Below are 17,822 nucleotides of genomic sequence, written 5' to 3'. Positions count from 1 at the left end.
AATACAGCAATTTTTAGGTCACATAGTTGGAAGCTACTATCCATGCAAAAATATCAATGTGAGACCTTTGGATAAAACCAACAACCAAGGCATTTAATGTTCCTTATACATTTCGCTGACTTTTGAAGGTCTCATATTCCTTTTGACAAAAAGGAGAAGCCAAAGGACAAGGTGTTCTTCCTGTTGTTGCGCAACACAATTAAAGTTCACAAAACAAACATGTTTTTAGTCCCACTTTCAGGATGTCACTGGGAACCCTGTGACTTCAGGTCCCTTGGTGTCCAATTATCTTCTCGCATGGCTGCAAGGGACATACTCAGGTCTTGCACATCCGCTTGGATCCCAGATCATCTTTCTTACCCCACCAACTGCACCTTTCCTTATTTACAGGAGCACACACCGTCACCAATGTTGAATAGATGAGTCTTTTGCCCATTGGTTCATAACTGGCCACTTGATGATAAGAAAGTCCCATCCAATCTGTGACAGAACAACGTGTTCCCGAAGACATGTCCCAACAGATGAGCTCCCAAGACACCTGGGTCACAGAGCAGAGGAAGCTGCAGCAGGACACCGGCTGTACAACCACCTGTAGCGCAGCACGGAGAATCAGTCCTCTGCAGTGAACAAGAAGCCGTGAAATCTGTGGATTTTTGATATTTTCAACTTTGAGGCAATATTTCGAACGCTTGACGTTACTTTTAAAGAAGTAAACTCTCCTTGACTGACCGTTCAAAGCGCTGTTTGGATACCTGCGCGCTGCGTTTTCCTGCTCGACCGCTCACCTCCACCAAGCCGTAAAGATTTGGCAAGGATGGATCAGCTCTGATTACATTGTCATGGCACACAGACATGCGGTTCACAGCGGGGAGCAGAGGGTTATGACTCTATCTTAACGGGTTTCTTTCTCAGTCGCGCTTTTGTTTTTGTTGTTTTGTTTCCCCGGCGCAGATATGGGTTCGGAGAAGCCAAACTTTCTCTCGCAGCCCGTGGTGAAAAACGTCTTCATGTTCAGGAACGGAGACCCTTACTACGAGGCAAGACGGATAGTCATCAACGAGAAGAGAGTGTGTAACTTCGAGACGCTGCTGCGAGAAGTGACCGGCGGGGTACAGGCTCCGTTCGGGGCGGTGAGGAACATCTACACGCCAAGAAGGGGGCACAAGGTGGACTGCATGGAGAGCCTGCAGAGCGGGGAGCAGTACGTCGCTGCGGGACAAGAGAAATTCAAAAAGCTCGAGTAAGAAAGATGCAAAGAATCAAATGTCTCGTGCATGTTGTGGTGGATAACCTTGTGTGACGTATCCGCTATGCTGCGCGCCCTTTAAATTACAGCTAAATATCAGCACTTGAGATCCTTGATTATAATAACTGAGTTTCACAGTCATTTTAGGGATGAGCAACAATGCATCCATGACAGACGCTCAACATTCAGACCTGCTGACTGAATCCGGGTATTAAAATCTACTGTGACTCAACAGTTGTGCTGCTGAGTCACAGCTTGATGAGATCAGGCCTGAACAGAGGCATTGGCCTAAAAATAAGTGGACTTATGGATAAGATAATTAGATCCGCACATTCAAGCAGCCTGTAGAATTTAATTATGCGAATAGACACCTTCACTGATTATATGCAGGGCATTCTACACGTAAGGTCTACAGGATCTTAATGCATATTTTTCTTTTTGTATTATTGCAATCTGTTTCTTGCAAACATTTGCTCAAGTTTGTTGATGTTGTACTCCAAACACATAAAAACCTAGAGCACAGGATGAAGTTAACAGAAGAGAACAACTCTATAAAAACAAGAGCATGTTTTACCTGCTCTCTGAATTCATGGTCTAAATCACAGGTTTTAAATCATCATGAGCACTACATAATATGAAATTATATTGTCGTTTTATAGTTCTAAGTTAAATGTTGGCTAAATTGTGAAAAGATTTACTCCTTTAATGCTCAGAGATATATTGTGATTTGTAAATATAACTTTAACTGGTGACAAAGTTGTTAGCACTGTTGCCTTACACTAAAAAGGTCTTGGGTGTGATTCCTGACACACCCTGTCACACGGGCCTTAATGTGTGGAGTTTTTAATGCACTCATGCATGGATATATATTTTATTTTATTCTATTGGCTTTTTATCTCTCAATTTGCATATCAACGTATTAGCTTGTAAGCTGCTGCCTTTAAATGTCCACATTGTCCCGTAGGTCAATAGACAAACAATGTCCAAGATATTTAACCAGATTGAACACTTTCAAAACAATACAGAACAGATAAAATACAAAAATGCTGCTTTGCAATTCTTCCTTTTTCATAATCTGAATTTAATTTCGTTGACATTTTCTACTTTAAAGTATACTTAATGTCAAACTATAAGCTGTATAATGTTCTTTTACTCATAAAGGCCATCTCTACATGGATAGAAACAATCTCTAGATCTGCTGCTGTTAAGCTGCAACTGTAAATATTCTTACCACAAATATCTGTTCTTATACCATAGATACAAGTTATAGTTGCAAGACCTGGACAGATATGATAGATATTGGCATCTCCCACTCCATGTTGCAGTTTTCAGTAATGTCTGACGACCCACTGAGTATTTGTGACATACATTCACTATTTCATCACAATGGGGTGTACGATTAACCTATCTTCACTTGTCTACATGCTGCCTTCCAAGTTATCTAGATATTGGGACCCGAAAGAAGAGGATGATGCAGACACTGCCAGCTCAGGTAAGGCAGCACTTTCTAATGTTCTGTCTTCATTTAAGAGAGAAGGGGAAACTCCTGCCAGCTGAATTAAAACAGTGTACCTCCACTGCAGGATTAGAACCTCCTCATCCATCAATGAATTATGTTTTCATTTGACCTTTTTGTATTGGAACACGCTGCAAGAACAATTACTTTAAAAGGCTGTTTGCCGATTGAGTGATCAAAACCTCTCTGGGGGTTCCCGTGATACGGAAACCTAGTTTTACAGCATGTGCATCTCAATGTTATTGTTTACTTTAGTATAGGTGTGAGGCACCAATCATCTCCTCATGTTTCTAGCAGTAAGTAAACAGATCTGGTCATAAGACACTGTTCAGCTTCTGCAATGGTAGAGCTGCATATCTAGACCGTTCAAGGGTAAAAAAAATGTTCTGTGCTTCTAAAGAAACAATTTCTGTAACTTGTGTTTGAAGCATTTAAATCCTATGATTAAATGTGAGATACAAAAAGAGAGTTTCTAAGCATTTGATGAAGATATTTTAGTCAACGTGTGATGTAAAGCATTCCTCTGTTGTTATTCATGAAGAAACGCTTTGCCGTTGTCTCAGTAGCCATGCATTATTGATTTATGTATCATAATCATCCCTCTTTTAATGCATCTTTAATCACCTGCTATAAAGTCACAGCCTAAACTGGAGCAGCTAAAAGTCACGCTGCTCTCAGGTTTGTGTATTTTAATTGTTCACCTGATGTCCCTCTATCCACATAGCAGACACCTTGAAAATGTTTGTAAAATGATTTTTATTCAGGAAAGAACATGCAGTATATGTCATACCAAACTTTATTGGAAAGGTGGAAGCATATAAGGTGTGCAGAAAATAATACGGTGCTAGGACACAATAAAAAAATAAATAAATAAAACCAAAGTCAAACAGACAGAGAAACCAAAAGCTTTAATAGATGACAATATGAAGCTGAGCCTATGCCAAAGAGTCCCAGCAAACCTTCCACTTTTAAATGAAAATGATGCTGGAGAGGTGAAAAAGCAAATTAGCCCCTTTCGGATAATAGTTCTAAACACGCAACCCTGAATTTACCATCGCAAATCACTTTGTCACTTCATGTCACACAGGTCAGCCTGCTGATATCACAGGCCCTGAATGCTCACACAGCATGTGCTGCGATTGAAAAAACTTAAGAGACATTGTTTACACCTCAGATCATTTGTAAGAGTTTATGTCACAATCCTCCTGCCGACTTCTTAAATCCATTCAGTGCTTGAAACACGTGCGCATGTTGTGAACCATCATCCACATTTTTCTATCAGTAGCAGATTGTGGGGAGCGACATATTGCTCAGATCAAACGGACTCTCGAAAATCATGCGACTCATCCATTATCCCCGCACACCGCAGACCCCAGCGGCTTCTGTCTTCGCTTGCTATCGTAGCTATCATCACCTCACACTCACTCCGCAATCCGCTGTGACTCCTCACACTTCGTAGTGGTTAAAGGCTGGTGGCTACACCACAAAGGTGGATCAGAGGTGTAAAGTCTGTGGAGTGAGTTCCACCCCCATTTCATGTTGGGACCTTACAATTGATTGGGAGTAGTAGAGATCACAGAACGAAAACATTATCTGAAAGGGGCCATTGACTGACCCACAGAGACATGGTAAAACTTTTTATGGACTAATGAAGGCAAGCTTGTTCTGTTTGGGTTGAGAAGCCCCAGGGAGTTTGTCATATACACTGAAAACACTAATGTGAAACTACAGTACACTGCAAAACATTGTGGCTCAGGCACAATGCCTTAAGGATGTTTCTCATTGTGTCAGGCCAATTTAGTATTGTTTGGTACTGCTCTCCTGTGCTATGCCCTTGAAATAGGTGTTTCCAAAAGACCACATTAATTTTTTGTAACCACACTGCCATTACTATAGGGGGACTGTAAATAATGAGGTGCAAAATTGTAATTTGCTTACTGCAGAAAATGGTGAGGCTTTAAGATTTTATTAGCATTCTGTAAAAAGTACTTTTTATGAACCAAAGTTGTGTACATAAAGATAAAAACTTAATAATTCTATCTAGATACTGTAAAAGCTGAGATTTTTTGGTATGTGAAAAACAAAACCTTCTGGTAAAAAATACAAGTGTGGCATTTTGTTGAAGCTGTTCTCAGATAGCAACATAATCTGGCCTCTGCATGGATTTTATCTCTGAATATGAACTTCTAAGATGGCAGGTACATTACGACAAACAGGATCATCTTACAGAACCTTGCTTTGTTTGTTGCTGGCTAGAATTAAGTGGGTGCTGTCTGTTTCTCAAGTTTTTTTATCTTTCTTTTTTTTTTTACAGAATAGACTAAAAGTGGTTTGTGTGAAGGTTTATTTGCATTTTTCTCCAAAATGTTTTGTCTGAAACAATTTGTCAGCTTGGCAGTATATTTTTTTATTTTTATTTTTTGCTATGCAATCTCATAGGATCTCAAAGGACTTATTTATTTGGTGCCAAATAAATCCAAGACAGATAATTATTAGTCTGTTTTTTTCCTTTAGCAGTTTGTCTTCTTTAGTCCTGCCATTTGGAGTTAATTTACTGTTTTTGTTTATATGACTATTTGTCTTAAGTACAGAGTACAGTTCCACCTTTAATTGCAAACCTTTCCCAGTAGTGGCTTCATCTCCCTGTAGTTTTAAACAAACAAGTTTGTACACTGCAGTAAGGTCACTGGACAATACTATCCTCATTGTATTCATTAGTTTTTAGAGTCTTTATAGGGATATTATTCTAAACCCCTGGCTATTTTTATACTAGCTCAGATGGGGTTATGCTGTAATACACAGCATAAAATGTTTTAGTATTCATACTTAAACCTTTAAAGGGAATATTTTTCTCTCTCTCTTCTCAGGCCAGGCCACTCCCACAAAATCGAATCATTGTGTCCGCACGATTTCTAAAACCCATCAAAGAACCATGCACAATATTGTAAGTAGAGCACTACCACTCACTGAATCTTTTTGGATTTTTTTGCCCTTGACATGGAAGCATAGAATGTCTCTGTTGCATTGTCTGTGTCGTTTTGGATAGTGTCGTAGCAAACCGTGATGTGTTGAACCCTGCAATGAGACTGCTGATCCACCAGAGGATGATGGACCAGTTTGAACGAATACTAGAAATGATTACAGAAAAGATGGGCTTGCGAATCCTGGGAGGTGTACGAAGGTAAACAAAGATTGCATAAATGGATTTTCTGTCTCTCTATATTGTCGTGTGTGCATGCATGTCTATCATCGCTGTTTCAGTATATGCAAACAACATTTCGTGGGAATATGAAAACTTTAAAAATTATTGAGTAGCTTTTACGATTTGTTGAAACAAAAAGGGATTGTCCTCCATTTTTGCTCCATAGTCTCTACACCTATGAAGGCCATCAGGTGACTGATGGGAGTAAGCTGGAGTGCGGGCAGCTTTACGTGGCTGTGGGCAGAGAGAGATTTAAGAAGCTTCCATACAGTGACCTTCTCTTCACTAGGCCCAAAGGAACAAGAAGGATCAGAGGGTAAGCTGTGCGCTGCAGAAAATCCATGGAAATTATTTGATCAAATGTTCAATCTGAGCAGTTTCACAATTACATTTGAATTAAGTTTGACATTTTTCTCCACTTAGCGTTAGTTTAAACCACTATTCTGAACACATTTGAATAATTCCTTATTAGAGATCGCCTTCTTCTTCATAAAATTATGCAATATGCAATCTAAGTTAGGACTGCCTTAATGGATTTTTTCCTTTCTTTGTTAGGTTATAATCATGCAGCTCTAAAAATGTTGAGACACAAAAATCAAAAGATATATTTTGCATGGGAGTTTGAGAAATTCAGAGCAGTTTATAAAATGTGCCTGAATTCTAGATAAAACAATATTCTCTCCATACATGCACCTTATATTCTTGGTATACATTAAAATCTTTAAACAACTGGAAAATGATTAGATATTCCAGACATTTCTTTTGCTGCAATTGAATTGATATTTTATGTCAATGCTTATGTTTTATGCTTATGATCATAAAAATAAGTTATTGTAGCAGAAATGTATTGTTATTTATTTCATATGTACAAACAATAAACAAAATGTAAATGTTTTTTTTTCTGTTTTACATGTCATCAAACTTTATTTTGTGGATAAAAAGAGTTTTACATACATGCACTTTTTTTCCAAAGTGCATGTATGGCAGCAGAACAGACTAAGTCATCTCCAAACATTAGAGTGTTTATTATACTAATGCAATTGTATTAGGCTCCCATTTGATTTAGATCTTTTTTGTACGAAAAACAAATTCAACTAAATGTGGCTGTAGAAGAATAAAATGGATTATTCATGTCATTTTTTTATTTTTCAGAATGAAGGCTCATTCTTTACCACCCATCTATCGATTCTCAAAACAGAGCGGAAATGTAAGAGCTGACAACTATCAGGTTTTATGTTTTATGATGCCATGTTCGGTGGAAACATCTTCATTTTACAAAAGCAGTTCAAAATCCTAAAGTCTTTACATGTATTGTGGAAAACTATGTAGGACTTTAAATCTAGTCCTGAGTTTTCCCTAGTTATTAATCAGTTTGATTGTCCTGTGCCTCAGAGTAAATCCCCAGGTCGTTCCAGCGACAGTGGGGATGGGGATTCCAAAGCCTCTCCTCCAAACCACTGCGGCAGCAGCAAGGAAGACCTGACCTCTACTGTAAGAGAGATCTCTCAGGCTAGGCTGCTCACCCTCAGGAAGAAGAAAAGTGGGCAAAGCATCACAGCCGACTCACCTGATAACGGTAACGCACATGTTGACTACAGAAAAAAAGGATACATTAGTCTAAGTAAGGATTAAATGTATTAATACTCACTAGCCTAAAGGTGGTCTTGTGGTTATTATGGTTTTGAAGCAGCAGCAGGTGAATCAAGTCAATCTGACAGCAGCTGTGTTGCATCAGCAAATCTGCAACTATAGAAAAGAATCATGATTGTTTGTGTCTACAGAAATACCTTCTGTAGGTGCTCACATTGTTAAATAAAATCACTTTAAAATATGTTACTGACCATATTTAGCATTTTTTGGAGACATTAATCATTTTTGATTAACACCAAATGTATATAATAGTAATAAATTAATGCAATGAAGGCTGCTGAAGTGAGATATATTGCAGACAGTATGATGTAATTTGTCTTTCTTTTAGAGCTTATGCAACTTGCTGCATGCCTGCATGGCCACTAAGTGGCACTGTTGCTCTGCAAAACACGGACTTTAAAATTGATCTGGCTTGCATGGTGACTTTGACCAAGAAACACATTACATCATTCTTCAGGCTTGTGAGCAACATGGTGTAAAGTCCTGGACAAAGAAGGAAAGAAAGAAAGAAAAGAAGATTGCATTTTTGTTTTTTATTTTGTACTTAGGAGTGACTTATAACAATTAAAAGCATTTGTTCTTCTTGAACAGATGTTTTTGGTTAATGAAATGTGGCAGATCACAAGGATGTTTTTTGCACAATGCAGGAACCAACAATTAATCTCCTGCTGCTTGAAGCATTACATCATCTATTACCTGATGGTGTCATTTTTTTTTCTTTCTCTCTTGTCGGCTGTCACCAAAAGTACAGAGAAGGGTGGAGAATTTGTGTCTGGGGAGCTGGCATTTTGAATCGAAAGAGAGGGCTCAGAAACATCTGCCGGCCGTTTGCTCACTTCGGTCCGCACACACATAATTTTTTCCTACTGCCCCACAATAATGTCACCCTGAAAATCCATCTTTCGGGACATCGAACTAGAGCAACAGACAATCATGTTACATTATTGGTCACATTGGATGACATTGAGCAAAATCGTATTTAGAAAACAGAGCATGAAAACAAGATCAGGCATGTGACAGGATGGCTTGACTCATTTGGAAGCATTTTGCTTCCTCAGACACACATACATGGACACACACACACGCACTCTGTCGTTTAACCTTTTAAATCTCTTACAATGGCTGTCATGTTAACAAGATACAATGGTTTGCTTTTATTTGTTTAGTTTTGTAGCAAGATCGCGGTGTCTTTGAGGAATTATTTTCTGTCTCTGTCCGTGGTTCTGATTGACTTTTTATTAGAACTGTAGGTTAAGATTTTCTTTTTAAATTACTGTCGCAGTAAAGCAATTTTACAGTGATGTTTATGCAGTCTTATAAATTACTACAGTCTATTTTTGTCGCGATATAGGGCTGCACCTCAAATCATAAATAAGGTCATTTCTTTGAGTGGTATACAGCTAACACTAGACACACAACCTTTTTTCTCCCTACCTGACGTCCAATCAGACTATTTTATTTTCCACTTTTAGTTTAGTAGCGGACATGAATGTCTGAAATATGACACTTCATGTGCAATAAATGTAAAATGTATGAGGTTTCCCCTTAGAGATTGTTATCATTGCTAATGTTTCATTAGATGGAATTTTGAAAACTTGCTTACAATGAGACAAGACAGAGTCTAAACTATGAAATTAAACAGATGATATCTGTCTAATAAAGATCCTGGTAATAAAAAGCATAGTGGTTGTTATTTGTTTGTTGCAGAGAGCACAAGTAAAGTGACACCAAACCAAGAATTAAGGAATCAGTTTAATCTCTTTTGTTGCTCTTTACTTCTTTCCAAACCCAAATTCATTCTTTCCCAGGACAGGCAAGGAAATGGTTAATTTATATTCATTTTTTCAGTACTAACTTTATTTTAGTTATTCAGAACAGATCATCTTTAGTGATGATTTCCCTTTACGTAATCATGCCCTGACAGGATGCGAGACGAACATATTTCACCAAAGGACGTCACAAATAACAGGATTATAAAGTTGGCACATTGTTTGGAAAGAACACGTCATGAAAAAGCACACTTCAGATCTGAAACATGAAACGGTCACATGAGATCATCACAGATCATTGTAAATTTGCTTCTGAGTGGGCATAGATCGAGTAAGAGATATAAATCTTCCGTTCTTACGTGACCGTGTGATCTCTGTGTGTGCGTGTGTGTGTGTGTGCGCACTGTTTCCAATTAGTCACTGTCTGTCACCTGCTGGTGAGTATGACTCCAGCAGTCTCGGTACGCTGCGCCGTAAAGGCTTTAACTTTTTCTGCTTCATTGGAGTGATGGCGCTGGAGAGTGACAGCGAGGACAAAGGGTGTAGCGGCGGTGCGAGAACTCAATCAGTAAAGGTCATAGACTGAATGTGAACTGACTGTAACAAACAAGAGGCTCTACCAACACACTGCGTGTGTGGGTGTGTGTCAACACAGGTTTAAAAGCCTCATCCAAATGAGGCAAATTATTGATCCAACTTGGCCCGTGTTTGCCGTTTTGTTTTCAAAAAAACACATTCATGCTCAATTTGGACAGAGGCAATTAGCAGTTGTTTCTGACCCCGGAATAGAAATAGGATGTTTATCAGTGTTCCCTTACTTAAGGGCCCCTGTGACCAATTCAGTTAATGGCTCCCTTGAGAAGAGGGAAGAAGTACAAGGATGAGGAGTGAGCATGAAGAGAGGAGCCTAAAAAGAGAAAAGGATGTATCTGAAAAAGGTGAAGAGGGGAAGATAAAAGAGAGGGTTGAAGTAGAGGGACTAATAGGAGAAGATTATAGAAGCAGAAAGGAAGAAAGCGGAACATAGATGGAATCGAATAGCAAATATGATGAATAGCTTGGGTTCATGGAGAGCGAGTGCCGAGGAAAAAGGGCACGAAGCGATATCGAAGGGTTGAGGTGATGGGTGGGGTTTGGGTAATTGCCTTTCATTTGGATAATCTCTCCATTTAGAGTCATCAAAGCAGAGTTTTACTTGCTTATACCCCTTGCTGGGGCCAAATTGCTTCTCTGGGAATCAACAAAAGAGTGTTGGGCTTTGGTTAGGATGGACTGACAAACAGGTCTGCACATGTGGAGAGATGGAAAATGCAAAAAATGCAAAAAATAAAAAGAGATGAAGAACTGTGCTGATAGTTGTTTTTTTCCCCCTGTGCCTTCATGCATGCAATAGCTAATTAAAACCAAAGGTGGATGATGGCAAGTTACATCCTCGGTCTGTTATGTTTCATTAAGCACAGAAGTAGCATTTTGTATAAACATTACTTCTTTTTTTTTTGCCTTAAATTAATCAAAAATCAAGATACTTTGAAAGGCTAAAATACCACAGTGTCAAAGTAGTTACACAAAATGTTTATACTAATGAAAAAAATGTTTTAGAAAATCTAGCTCGGATATATTAAAATAAATAAAGCAACAAATATTCATTCTGCTGTAAAATACTGATTGCATATTGATGTTAGTTAGCTGCTGACATGCTCCTTGAAACATGTCATACATTCAGTTTAGTTTTTAATAGAATTTACCCCAAATCAAACCTCTAAGGGACTTTACAAGACACATACAGTAGATTCAATTCATACTGAGAAACATGCCCTCAGATCATTACAACAAAAATCAGTCACATAAACATTATTCAATTATATCCATTCCAACTCAAATCTGTCTCGCTAGGTACTGGGAATGCTTTGTGAAAGAGACCCATAACTTTATTTAAGACTTGGTGTGCCTTGATACCAGTAACCACTTTTAGATTTTTAGATTCACTACAGCCTGAAGTAAAACAAAGCGTCATGGCATCATAGAAATTCTAATTTATTGTATTTTGTACAACTGTAAAGGTATTATTTCCTCACAGTGTTGAGGAAAGTGTTGTATATAAGCCTCTCAGAACAGTTTTGATGCCTATTGAGTAGTCTTTGTAGGTATTCTTCTTTATGTCTTTCATTTCACAAATGTAAGACGGTGGCCTCCAAATAACCTGAGTGATCTGCTGTAAATGCTTCCGCGGAACCCTCAAGGTCTCTTGAGTTTGCACAAAACCTCACGCTGTGAATAGCCTGTTGCCTCCCTTTCAGGCGGCAGACCTCCTCCATCTTTTGAGTGCAGCGGTTCAGTTTCACCAAGGATGCCCGTTACTCCTGTCCTCCACTAACCAATCCTGTCACTTCTGAAGTCATCTTCAACCTCCCCCACCCCAAATGAAAACATTGTTTGCATTGTTCGCAAAGTCGAATGGGAGAGAGAAATTAAGATTGCAGCTTTTAGGTCTGTGTTGGTTTGTTGGATCTGTATAAGAAAAAGGAAGTCCGGTACTAGCAGATCAAACATTTTTCTCTTATGTTATAAAACGTGATCCTGTCTTGTTGGGGAATTGTTCCTGTCAGCATACAGTATGTGTTTAGTCGACTTTTTTCAGTCGATTTTTTTCAGTTCTTTTGTTCTATTTTTTCTTTTGTTTTTAACACAACCAAAGAATAGGCTCTTCATAATCTTTGGATACAGAACTACTAAATTAAAAAGCAGGGTAGCTATACTAATCTCTGAAATGTGTTAGATTTTTCAGCTCTGACATAACATTGCTGGTTGTGGCATACATAATACTTATATATACCTAAATTTCTTCTTATATCTGTTGTCCCTAATCTAGTTTGCGCGGCCCATTTTTTCGATGGGGCCCATCTGAGCGGCTGTGATAGAAGCATTAGGTTGTGTGACGTTTGAATCAGCACAAGACATCAAAAGCACTTTGACATACAGTCTGCGTTGCATAAGTAAAAAGCTGACATTTGGGGGAATCTGTTGGTTGTGTCCAATCTTCAGAAGAACGCTTTGGTTTGGGGATTTGTGTTCAGTGTTGTGAGTTGAAGTGACATGCAAAGAATATCAATACCTCTCCAGCATTTACAGATATGATCATTTTACAACCAAAGATGAAGAAAACGGTTCACGGTTTTCACATGAAAATGTAAAAAGTGTGACATTTATATGTGTTAAACCCCTTTTACGATTCCTAAAAGTTTATTTATTTATTTTTTTAAACGTTTCTCAAGTAAATGTATCTGAATAAAAGCAATTAGTTACTACACTTGATACCTTGAGCGCACAATTCCCTTCTGAAACACAGTGGTGGCAGCAGCATCCTGTGGGGATCCTTTCCGTGATCAGGTTGAACAAAAACAACTTAGAGCTGCAAAAGTCCTGAGACTGAGTGAAACTTCAGGAACAATGACCTTTGCATATTTGTGCGTTAGAATGGCCTAGTCGAAGTTTTGACTTGAATTAATGTATACTTTTTTTAGCACAGTTTGCATGTGCAATCGACTGTGTTGCACTCACTCTTGGCCTTTCAAATATGCATCCAATTTTACAATTTTTTTTACCCAATCAAATCTCTCACAGTCAGAGGAAAACAGCATCAAAATGTTGTGTTGTTTCAAACCATGTTTTAAACATCTGTTATGCTTGCTTATTTTCTCTGAGGCAGTTAAACACATGGCAATGCATAAGTATTTCATACTTGAGTATCCGAAAGCAAGCAGGTCATTCAGGTGAAAACCTTTGACTAATAAAGACACCCAGTGTTCAGGGAACTGTGAGGAAAAAAAAATAATAAGAAAACGGCAAGAGAGAGAACATCTTGAATGAATTATTTAAGCTGAAGCCATGACCTTTATAAATATGACTCTGCCTGTCTGCCTGCAACATTGTTAGGCTTTGATTTAATGTCAGAGCTATCTCAACACAAGGCTGCACATTACTATCGATGTGACACTAAATAACAGAAATATCTCCTTCAAAAGAGACATTTATGTATCTATCCAGATTCATGCTGGAAAAAAAACCCATAAATGCAGTTGAAACATTTGTTTATTTATTGTATTGTATTGGTACATATATGTATGGATGTACATACATATGTACATCAAGCTCCAGAGCAGCTGCTTGGAGTCAAATTGACTGTTTTAAAGTAAAACAAACAGGATGTTTAAAAGAGCTTCTCCAAAGCCCCAGGAGGTTTTCTGCAACCTTTTCTCTGAAGTGAATGAGCTGTGGGACCAGGGAACTGAACTTTGCAAGGAGAGATGGGTGTGTGTGTGTGTGTGTTTGATTAGGGCTTATTATCATTATTTTAAAGTTTGGAAAAGAGAAAAATAATGTAAAATATAGTTTTGAAAACCAACTTTTATGTCCACACTTTATTACCTGTCTCACACTTATCTTAGTTTACTCAGGTTTATAATTTGTCATATTTCATAAAAGTCAAAAGCACAATTAATGGGAGAGACTATAACATATAAAATCTTTAAAAAGTAAACATTTTTCATTGTATAATCTCTGCTATTGTTTATCTTCATAATTAAATAACTTTACTATCCAGATAAATAATCTGACATGCAATAACCACAGTTTTATGTGTCGGTTTGTACTTATTAGCAGGGCTGGTTTGAAACTGTTGTGTTTTTTGTATTTCTTGGATTTTGAAGGAATTTCTCAGGCTCTTGCACTTCATATTTTGAATCAAACAGATCACTGGAGCCTTATCTCACAATTAAGCAAAGCCTTATTTGGTTTGCTGTATTTGTCTTTGTGTCACTTCTTTCATAAACGTTGCATCCCCTGGCAAGGTTTTCAGATTTTATCATAATGATATCAATAATTACGACCCATTGAACTAAATGCAAATTTCATCAACAACAAAAACAGATGCAGAGTTCTAAGAAAAAAGATGGAGTCTCCTCTTTAAGCGATGAGAGAATCTCTTCCGACTCTATCGTTTCATCTCCAGTTGTGCTTTGCTGTGATTCTTTTAAACAACAAACATTTACAACTTTCCCTTCTAGGATAATGGCTGCAAGAGCCATTTGTGCACGCAATTACACCCACTTACAGCTCCATCCTTGCTGATGGATGAGCTTTGGCTTTAAACCTGAATTGTGGGTGCGATCTGTTTTCGAGCCAGTTGTGTGTAAATTAAACGTATGCATGCGTTTGGATGACGATGGAACGACGACAAAAAAAGTTTCACAGTCTCATACGTTACCTTAAACATGAAGCAGTATGAGTATTTGCAGCACCAGATCTCAGACGTACTTACATTCAATCGAGAGCAGGAAGCTGATATTTTAAATGTTGTTTTCAATGTGATTTAGCATTTTCATGAGCCTGAGCCTCTTGCTTCTCAAATTACGTTAAGTTGTTTAGTCGTGGCAGCTCATCCTCTGCTTACAGCTCCTCTCTCAGCCGCCTGGCCCTCGCTCCTAATGAATGCAAGTAATTTCCATAAAATATTCTTAAAAAGGGTCCACTATTATTACCATAACGTTTCATCTTCCACCATGGCTAAACTTCAATCAGTTTTGCATTTTAAATGCATTAAATGTCTCCATAAACCCTTCTAATCTCTACCCAAGTCATTTTTCTCCCTTAACAGCTTTGTGTAGAAAGGAAAACTAATATTAAAGACATTAATTACTCTCTTCTGTTTTGTTTTGGGGGTTTTTTTTCAGCTTATTTCTGTTTGGAAAGTTTAGTCTCATCCAGTGTTTGAGAACAAGTGTGTAATTATGTTGTTTATCAGCGCGTAGAGTTGAGTTCGTCCTATGATATTCAGCAGCAACCATTCCAGAGCCTTTGATGAGCATGCTCACATGCAAGCTGAAAAGCAATATATTAATTTTGCACATCAGCAAACCTTTGCTGGGCTGACTGGCTTAATAGAAATGAGGAGTTATTGAGCTGCTGTATACTATCTTCATTTAATTGACAGGACTTACACTGCAGTGTTGATTTTGAATGTTTTTTTGTAGTTGTGTAAATGTGTCCTCTTCACATTATATGGCAACAGCTAGGATAACATCTAATGCAAAGTACTATATGCCAACATGCAAAGAGATAACACTTTAATTAAATGAGAGAATATGAATGAATATCCACTCACTCTGTTTTGATTCTTGTAGTGAGATCATCTTTAATGTTTTTTTTCCCATTGTCCACAAGGTGTCAGCGTTGTGCTGTTTGCTCAAGTCTAACGGCACAACAGTGAAATGAAAGGATAACAAGTGTAACAACAATTATCTCGCTGGAGGGTGAACAAAAGCTTTCTTATTTTTGGATTTTATGGATGCATGAAAATAATTAATTTGGGGAAACTTGGGAAATGTATTTAGCTGGTTTTAAAATTCTGAGCAGAGAGCATAAAAACAAGCTTGAACTTGGAACAGAATAATAAGCTTGGGTTTAGACAACTGACATGGCTATAGTTATCCACATAAAAAAATATCATTGACATTGCATTTTACTTTTAAAAAGCTGTTGATTTCTTAGAAGCTTTACGTAGTTAATTTTTTTCAGTGTCAGTCAACTTAACTGGTACTGTTAGTAAAAATGTCTGTAAAGCCTTAAAAATCAATCCATCGTTTATCACAGTAACCTAATTTTACACTAGAGATAATATCAACCAATGTGAAAAGTGACTCATTATCGGAGATTCATGGTCAGTCCTAATGAAACAAGACATATATATTTTTTGTGTGCGTGTGTGTGTGAGATGTAAGACACAGGAATATATGCTTTTAAGTCCATGTAAGTTAATTAAGCTTTTTTTTACAGTTAGACTCACACCTTTGGTCTTTCTTTCTGTTTCCAGATGTCAGAGAACCACAGGCTGACAGTGAAAACACAGAGCGCGAAACCTCCCAAGATCAGAGAGCTGAAGAGGTATGAACGTAAAAAATCGATTTTATTGATCTAGTGAAAATGGATGTGTTGGTACATTTATTTGGTTCATTGGTTTTGCGAAATTAGAGTCATCTTACATTGTTTTTCTCAAATTATTTTAAACATATATTTGCAACCCTAGTACTCCCACCGTCTTTTAATAGAAATGTTGTTAAGACACGTCTTTCTAACAAAATTCACATTTTTCTGTGTTACAGAAATCTGATGCATCCGATGGCCAAAGGGCTTCAAAAGAGGACAGTGAAAATACCGAAGAGGAACCCTGTTCTGAAAACGCCACAGAAACAGAAGAACCCACAAGCAAAGATGACAGGGAACATATCCAAGACACAAATGTTGCAAAAGAAGAAGAGGAGAAGAAGGAAGCTGATGAGCAAAATGATGAAAAAGAAGGGGGAGGTACTGAAATGAATGAGCAGAAGGTGGAGGAAGTTAAAGAAGTGAAGGAAGAAGTCAGAGTAGAGAGTAAGAATGAGGTTGATATTGAGGATCAGGCGTCCACTAGCAGTCCTGTTGATGATAAGCCCCAGGACAATAAAGAGCTAAAGGAAGCATCCTCTGAGGCTAAGAAAGAGCAAGACGATGATACAGAAGAAGATAAGCAAGAGAGAGCTGGTGGTAATGGGGAGGAAAGCAGCAATGGCCACAGTAATGATGCAGACATGGGGGAGGAACGAAAGGAGACAGAAAACGGCAAAATGCCTGGCGAGACTCAGTCGGATAATGAGGAAAAAGGAAGCGAAGCTACTAGAATCAGCAGCAGGACCAGTAACCAGGAGGAAGATGTCATCACATCAAAAGATGATTCTCCCATTGAGTCAGGAAAAGAAGAGAAGATTAACAGAGAGAGGAATGGAAAGGTAGAAACTGAAGTAGAGCCAGAAACAAACTAGCCACAGAAGCAAGAGAGTATGAGGACGATGTTGCTCAAAACAATCAAGACAACTAAAGTAGCAAAGAGTGAGATTAGAGATTAGAAACCCTAAAACTAAAATGAGCATTTGCAGAGAAGAATAATAAAAAAGAGCAAAAATAACACAATTAATGGAACTGTGCTTTGATGTTTCCATTGAGTTTCCAAAAAGAAGAGTTCATATCTATAAGCAGATAGTCTTTCAATGCCTTTGACTAACTTCTACAGACACAGCTAAACCAATGAAAGCTACTGTATTGTGATAAATATTTATTTTGCATATAATGAATATGGTTAACTCTTAAGGTGCTTTGTTTAATGAAACAATCTGTGAGCTCTCTAGTTTTGAGAAAGATCATGTTAACATTATAGTGAACACAAACCTTGTGAATTCCTGTAGGCATCTAAACAGCCAACATGGTCTGACAATCTTGTATTAATGCTACATCCTCACTGTATAGTCAAAGTGTAAAATTTATTTATTTACTTATTCATTTATATTTGTCAGATATCTGAAGAATAAAACTGCATAAATCAAGAATATATATATATATATATTGAGTCAT

At 37.8% G+C, this 17,822-nt stretch overlaps 1 protein-coding gene across 1 annotated transcript; it reads left to right on the top strand.

Moving 5' to 3' along the window:
- Positions 1 to 27: 27 nt before the first annotated feature.
- On the top strand, positions 28 to 17,799 carry LOC114139008 (doublecortin domain-containing protein 2). Its single transcript, XM_028008608.1, has 9 exons — positions 28 to 1,240; positions 2,684 to 2,738; positions 5,630 to 5,706; positions 5,809 to 5,943; positions 6,131 to 6,280; positions 7,117 to 7,171; positions 7,357 to 7,540; positions 16,252 to 16,322; positions 16,541 to 17,799. Exons 1-9 carry the CDS (start codon positions 954 to 956, stop codon positions 17,234 to 17,236), a joined length of 1,710 nt encoding a protein of 569 aa, XP_027864409.1. The 5' UTR covers positions 28 to 953; the 3' UTR covers positions 17,237 to 17,799.
- Positions 17,800 to 17,822: the final 23 nt, after the last annotated feature.

The sequence above is a fragment of the Xiphophorus couchianus genome, chromosome 3, assembly GCF_001444195.1.
Source record: "Xiphophorus couchianus chromosome 3, X_couchianus-1.0, whole genome shotgun sequence".
In the NCBI taxonomy this organism is placed as follows: Eukaryota; Metazoa; Chordata; class Actinopteri; order Cyprinodontiformes; family Poeciliidae; genus Xiphophorus; species Xiphophorus couchianus.
The sequence above is the reverse complement of the archived record's forward strand: the minus strand, read 5'-3'. Positions and strand labels throughout refer to the sequence as shown.

What these genes read in the sequence shown, in the direction of transcription:
- LOC114139008 (XM_028008608.1), top strand. Translation starts at nt 954, where the DNA reads ATGGGTTCGGAGAAGCCAAACTTTCTCTCGCAGCCCGTGGTGAAAAAC. An exon ending in GGAACAAGAAGGATCAGAGG is followed by an intron (nt 6,281 to 7,116) that starts GTAAGCTGTGCG and finishes TTTATTTTTCAG; the next exon opens with AATGAAGGCTCATTCTTTAC. An exon ending in AAGATCAGAGAGCTGAAGAG is followed by an intron (nt 16,323 to 16,540) that starts GTATGAACGTAA and finishes TCTGTGTTACAG; the next exon opens with AAATCTGATGCATCCGATGG.